At 31.0% G+C, this 7,260-nt stretch overlaps 1 protein-coding gene across 1 annotated transcript; it reads left to right on the top strand.

Annotated features, from left to right (window-relative positions):
• Positions 1–2,422: 2,422 nt before the first annotated feature.
• On the top strand, positions 2,423–5,973 carry LOC126692514 (cationic peroxidase 1-like). The gene is made up of 4 exons (XM_050388140.1): positions 2,423–2,722; positions 3,993–4,181; positions 4,465–4,636; positions 5,346–5,973. Exons 1-4 carry the CDS (start codon positions 2,492–2,494, stop codon positions 5,729–5,731), a joined length of 978 nt encoding a protein of 325 aa, XP_050244097.1. The 5' UTR covers positions 2,423–2,491; the 3' UTR covers positions 5,732–5,973.
• Positions 5,974–7,260: the final 1,287 nt, after the last annotated feature.

Consider the following 7,260-nt stretch of genomic DNA (forward strand, 5'->3'; position numbering starts at 1 on the left):
TTACATACACAAGCTCATCTCTAAACATCAAGATATTAATGAACTGCATGGCTATTTTGTTTTTGGTAAAACATGATAGGGCAATAGGCTTCATGATAAGGTTTGGTTATTATTTGATTATATGTGTAAAACTTGTCTTGTTAAAACAAGATTTTGATTTGTTTTTGTTTTTGTTTTTTTTTTTTGTTTTTTGGGAAGAGTGTTAAAACAAGTTGATTCATTTATTTTGAGTTGAACGCGTCTAACTCCTTTCCATGTGCACATGGAATGCTAGCAAACAAGTCTACCACTATAAAAGCAAAGCGTGTGGGGTACCGCCGTACTGGTGGCCGTGGAAAATCTCACTCCGGCCGTTCTTCGTTTCACATTAGTCCATGTGTTAAAAAAAAAACTATATATATATATATATTCCTCACGAGACGTATTAACTAAAAATGGATAAGAGCCAAATTTTTTTTAAAATTTTTTTTCTTTTAAGAGAAGGACAAAAATAATAAGAAAATGTGTAAAAGTTATAAGAGTGGTGTGAATTAGTCTATTTCTAAAAAGAGCCATATAATTCAGCCAGTTATTAAATTACAAAAAAAAGAAAGAAAAAGTGGTGGGCTATTTTTTTTAATTAATTTTTTGGGATAATTTTTGGCGGTGGACTAATTAAATAACACTATATCCTTCAATTAATTTATTTTACATTAATTTTGTGTGAATGTGTGTGTTTTTGGGGGAAAAAAAAAAATTAAGGCGTAACACTTTTATTAACAAAAGACGAAACATGACTAGATCACAGATAAGCCCACGGTATTTTTTATTCCGTTTTCAGTATCTGTTTGGATCACTTTTTGATTCTTTGCAACAGCGGAATATATACTAGTCTTACAAAGTTATTCATTTATAATGGGTTCAATGAATCCTAGACTTTCTGTTTTTTTTTTTTTATTATTATTTTTAAAGGAAGATAAATAAGCTAACTGAGTATAAATTCTACGTAATATATAGTGATAAGGGAAAAAATTGTAGTAATAGTATTTGCCCTTGAAAATGTATAAAGTAACATCCCAATTAAACCCGTCGGGATCCATTGGAGGCGACGATGTTAAGAAAATCACGTAGCGTGCCTCAGAGTTGATGGGATGATCTTAGGAAAAGGGTATGGATGACTGACGATGAGAAAGCTGAAGGGATCAAGTAGAGCTGACGACCCTGACAAAGCTTAGCTTGATCTCCACATTTGCATATATAAGGAAATACCTTGCGTTTCACGTTTAGTGCTGATCAAAAGGACTCCTACAAGGAAAGAATTCCGCAATATACGCTTTGCAAGGATTTTTATAAGGAAAAGACTTTTACAGCAAGGAAAAGATGTCAACCCTCTACTACTATAAAAGCCCCAATACCCTCATTAACTAAGGTACACATAATTTACCCGCTCTGACACTCTAGAATTGTGAGAAATTCTAATTTAACCTTTTGAGGGTATTTGGTCGGCATCACACTGGTGCTCTCTGCAAAGTCTTTTCTTTTTGTATTGTGTAGGTGTTGTTTCGAGCCCGTGAGGACCGTGTAACTTACTGTTGATTTTTCCGCATCATCATATAGTATTTAAAATTTAAGTTTGTGAAATAATTGAGTTGGTAATAGAAAACTAAGGATAATATATGCTTGGATGTAATTAGATTTTATTTTGTAGTATTGACAGCCATATCCAACAAAGCTCATTTATTAGTTTTAATTGTTTTTGGAGAGTAATTATACTTTCATAAACATGTAGTTTTTTTTTTTTTTTTTTTTTTTTTTTTTTTTTTTTTATTATGGGTATCAAATTTGAAGTTTTTCTTTTTTTGTTGACTTTTTCCCCTATTGGAACACAACTTTTGTATAAACAATCACTCTTCGTTGGTCTAAAGTTTTGACTAAATTACTATTGGATATTTTGAATCTTCCGGGAAAAACTCTAATGAAAATGACCATTCAATTATTGTCCAGTAATTAAATAACGATAACTTTACACACACACGAGCTTAAATAAGCAAGAAGATCTTAATCTACTATCCTAATTGAATTCCATTTTGAAATGAATCCAATTCATATTCCGAATTATATGTTATAAATCTAAATGTACATCGAATATTAGATTATTTAAAATTTTATATAAAATAATGCTTTATACATTATTAGATTCAAGAAATTAAAAAATCTTAAATGTGAAAGGATATTATCCATTTCAAATGAAATGGAGTGGGTTGTATTCTCTTGGCTCCACTTAATTAAAAAATGCAATAAAAATGTTTATAGTATAAATTATACACATATTTATTGCATTTTAAAAAAAATATTATTTTTCATTCCAAAGGTTTGACTCGGTGCACATGGAAAATGCCATGCAGGGACATCAGCTCTTGTATAAAACTATAAATACACGAGAAGTCTAGTGCATTAACCACACAACAAGCTAGAAAGCCTTCTTCTTTATCTGCTTCTTTATATCATTATCATGGCTCCATTATTCTCTGTCCCATCAGTTCTCACTACCATAATTAAGTCCTGCCTGCTATTTTCACTTCTTGTGGGTATGGTTTCTGCTCAGTTATCCTCAACTTTCTATGCAAAATCATGCCCTAATGCCCTTTCCACCATTAAATCTGCTATAGACTCTGCAATATCAAGTGAGGCACGAATGGGAGCATCCTTGATTCGCCTGCACTTTCATGACTGCTTTGTTAATGCAAGTCACCTTTAACTCTTTTTTTTTTTTTTTTTTTTTTTTTTTTTTTTTGTGTGTGTGTGTGTGTGTTTTGCCCCTTATCCATTATCTTATATACAAGTACCAATGTTTGTTTGTTTTGCGCATGTGTTTTGGGTTTGTATTTTAAAAGGTAGTGCAACGTGTTATGATTAAAGTAACATTACTTTTAGTTAGATCATTATAGACATCACTTTTATTATATACCAATCACAATAAATTACACCAATTGTTGTGAAAAAAATTGTAAAAATAAAAAAGTTATATTGTTGAATTTATTTATATTTTAATGCATGTAGAAGATGTGTCATAGTAATATTTAGATTATACAGTATTTTAACATTCAAATCTGCTATTTGGCAGTATGAATTTAATTACATGTTTTTGCTGTTATAGGTTCAAGAACAAAGTAAATCCAACGTACATAGATTGATGATTAAAGTGGATTAGCATAGCTTGCACAACAATATTTTGAATCAATTTTATACTTTCTTACTATAAACAAATCTGTCTGGTTAATACTATTTTTGAGGAAAATAATACTCTTCATTTGAAATGAATCTATTTCAGTCATCTAAAAATGCTTTTCTTCTTTTTTAAGTATGAGAGACATTTGGGCCCTTTGCTACAATTTCACTATTATCATTATTATTATTATTTGTCTCAAGTACCTTAAGGGGTTGGCACATAATTGGCCCATTGGATGTCTTTTTGTATAATTTGGGAATCCAAATCCATCAACTCTATTTATTCTTGAACTCTCGTGAATACTGATGGGTAGGTTTTCTAGAACCTCCCTTTTGTCTATTCCCATCAAAACTTATCCTTATTCAACCCAAAAAAAAAGAAACAAAGAAAAAAAAAAGTCTGTTTATTTTTGCTTGTCTAGGCTTTTATAATATTATTATATTTGATTTATTTTTCTTATTTGTTATATACAGGTTTTTGAAATATTTGTAGTATATTAATATTATTTACAAGTCTTTTTCCTCTTTGTTGAGCCATATCAATTTAATTTATTTTGCTTATTTGTTATATATTAAAGGCCCATATATAATATAGTATCATGAACCATATAATAAAGTCATTCAAATGTTATAAGAAACGTAAATTATAAATTATTAAATTTCATGGAAATGGGAGAATGATTCTAATTGAATATATAAGAAACTAAACTATATATTGTGTTAATGGAATATGAACCTCTCATTTTGTGGAAAAAATGACATGTTTATATAACATTTTGTAACAGGGATGTGATGCATCTGTACTCTTGGACAAAACAGCAACTGAACCAGGAGAGAAAAATGTTGGTCCAAATCCTTCACTAAGGGGATATGAAGTAATCGACACTATCAAATCTCAATTGGAGAATTTGTGCCCCGGTGTTGTATCTTGTGCAGATATCTTAGCCGTTGCTGCAAGAGATTCAGCTGTTGCTGTAAGAAAGAACTCAAACTTTTACATCACTTATTATTTTTAACCCGTAATATTAGGTGATCTAGTGAGTAGCTTATTTTCTTGAGTTTATTTGGTTTTAAAAAATAAACCAGAGAAAGTATAATGTTACATAGAAAAAGTAAAGTTTTAAAATACGGTATATAAATCAAATCAAATAAACTAAATAAGTTAAAAATAAGTTGTGGCTATAGACCAGAGTTAGTTTATTATTAAAACCTTGTTCTTTTGATGTCATTTTAATCACATTATTGGTTTTAATTCAGCTAAGTGCACCTAGTTGGTCTTGGACTGTTGATTTGGGAAGAAGAGACTCTGCCACAGCAAGTTCTGCTGCTGTTACTGGCAACATCCCGCTTCCAACATTAGATCTTAGTGGCCTTATTAGCGCCTTCTCAAAAAAAGGTTTCACTACCAAAGAAATGGTAGCTTTATCAGGTGGGTTCAAATCTTAGTAACTCTAATTGTAGTGTTTAAAGTCTCATACAATGAATTCTAGCTTAACTCAATTAGTAAAGTTTCGAGTGTTTTACTTCAAAGGACGGAACCAAAACTTTTTGTTTGGGGTCAAGACTAAACAATCATAAGTCACTAATCATTGCACTAGTGAATTTTCCAATATCAATTCAAGATTTGCTTCTTCAATTGTCAAAGATAAAAGATAAATTTGTTTGTCTTGACTTGTGTATTAGATTTTTTATATTAGATTAGTGGTACCACATATTTGACTAGAAGATTTACGTTATAATATTAATCTAGCACTAGTTGTGTTTGTCATACAAATCCTACCTATATCTAGTTGGGGGAGCTCTAATAATTGGGGTCTGATATTTTACCTATTATTAAAAAAAAAAAAAAATCAACATATTTGGGGCCCCTACTATTAATGTAGTTCCACCCCTATATGACAAAGTGTGATTGATAGAGAATAAATTTGAGTATATAACATATGATTTTTATCTTCTCGTCAATTGAGGAACTTAAGTTTAAATCCTACAAACAAGAGAAAAAAAAATAAAAAATTAATGTTTGAAATTGATGGTAAACAGTAATTTTTGTATAGTAGATGCTATTTCAAATTATATGATACCTTACAGAAAATGCCTCGTATGAAATGACACCCACATTATTCTTATACTTTTTCTAGGAATTCACTCTGTCGGCCAAGCAAGTTGCAGAAACTTCCGAACCAGGATTTACAATGAAACCAACATAGATTCCTCATATGCAACTTCATTGAAATCAGTTTGTCCAAGCACTGGCGGTGACAACAATCTTGCCCCTCTAGATGTAACTACTCCAACAAACTTTGACAATGCTTACTACACGAATTTGATAAACAAAAAGGGTCTCTTACACTCGGATCAGCAACTCTTTAGCGGAGGTTCCACTGATTCCATAGTTACCACTTATAGCAACAACGTGGGAAACCTCATAACGGACTTTGCCAATGCAATGGTGAAGATGGGAAGACTCAGTCCACTCACGGGCACAAGCGGCCAAATAAGGAAAAATTGCAGGAAAGCCAACTAAGTAATTAAGGCACTAGAGTATGCTGTTTTTGTGTCCATTTTAATTGCTCTTTCACTTTTTTGTGGTTGAAAAAATAAGGGCATTAATGCTCGTTTGAATTAGTTTTCTAGTGTCAATTTTGAGTACAAGTTCAAAGAAATATTGGTATATGTATGACAAGAATTGTCCATCATGAACTGTGTATTCTCGGATATTGGCTCAACCGGAGTAATTAAATTAGATTGCAATGTTGTTGTGCGACTTGTGTTGAATTGTAATTTTATATCGGTCACCACGTGAACAAGTGACGAGTATCAATTTGTGCTGACAGATGGTATATTTTCATATCTTTTTTTTTTTTTTTTTTTTCTAATTCAATAGTTGGGATTAGGAAATTTGAACTCTAAACATCTTTATTGAAAAAATCAAGAGATGTTAGTTGATCTATCTATCATTGTGAATTCATATGGTTTTCTTTTAATAAAAAAAGTAGCGAGTACTCCTTGTAAAACCTTCTAATTAGGGATAAAATATAATTAGCTAATTCACCACCATGAGAGACACTAAACATGATCTCACCCTTTCACATGAGTTTGCCCCAATATATTGGCAAATCAAGGTTGCAATCTCTTGCATGCGTTAAGGATCTAGTGGTATTTTTAGTTTGTGGACAACATGTTAACACATTTGAGGTGGTTGACGCCTTCGATAAGAAAATTTATTTGCACAATCTAAAGGGAAAGGGAACACAAATATGAACCAACTGACTATCCAGCTTTTAGATTTTTCTTTGGCCCAATTAAATAAGAGGCCAAATATAACTTTTGAAAAAAAAAAAAAAAAATTGGATGTGGAGGACATGGCTCCCCTTCATCAACATATGGATCTGCCTTTGCATACAATGTAAAATAAATAATATTACAAACTCAAGCTCATCTCTAAACATCAAGATTAATGAACATGAATGGATATTTGTTTTTGGTAAAAGATGTTAGGGCAATATGCTTCATTAATTATTCAATTATTTATTTAAAATTTAATTTTACATATTATAAAAATGTCATTTTGATTATATAGGTTCAACACATCGTGTCAAAACAAGTTATAAATTAACTTCAGAATCTCTTTTTAGCTGAACAGATACGTCTTGTTCTTTTCTATGTGCATGGAACAATTATTACACTAATTAATCTTGATTTGACAAATGCACAGTACTGCGCACTCATATTTGAATCATTAGAATAACGTAGAAAAACGTTGCTTTCTATCAGGCGCATCAAACTTTGGATGTGTTCTAGATTGCATGCAAGCAAACAAAATCTACCACTCTATAGAGTAAACGTGTAGGGTCACTTGGTGACTGTAGAATTTCTCCGTCTTATGCACTGCCATGCATGTATGTCCTTTTCACATTAGTCAGTGTAAAATACCAGATATTCCTTAAATAAGAGACATATTAACTATTAACTATATACGAATAAGAGTAAAAGTTAAAAGGAAAATTCTTATTTTACATTGTACTAACAACGTAATTTTTTTTATAATATATA

The sequence above is a fragment of the Quercus robur genome, chromosome 7, assembly GCF_932294415.1.
Source record: "Quercus robur chromosome 7, dhQueRobu3.1, whole genome shotgun sequence".
NCBI classification, from domain to species: Eukaryota; Viridiplantae; Streptophyta; class Magnoliopsida; order Fagales; family Fagaceae; genus Quercus; species Quercus robur.

What these genes read in the sequence shown, in the direction of transcription:
- LOC126692514 (XM_050388140.1), top strand. Translation starts at nt 2,492, where the DNA reads ATGGCTCCATTATTCTCTGTCCCATCAGTTCTCACTACCATAATTAAG. An exon ending in CAAGAGATTCAGCTGTTGCT is followed by an intron (nt 4,182 to 4,464) that starts GTAAGAAAGAAC and finishes GTTTTAATTCAG; the next exon opens with CTAAGTGCACCTAGTTGGTC. An exon ending in AGAAATGGTAGCTTTATCAG is followed by an intron (nt 4,637 to 5,345) that starts GTGGGTTCAAAT and finishes TACTTTTTCTAG; the next exon opens with GAATTCACTCTGTCGGCCAA.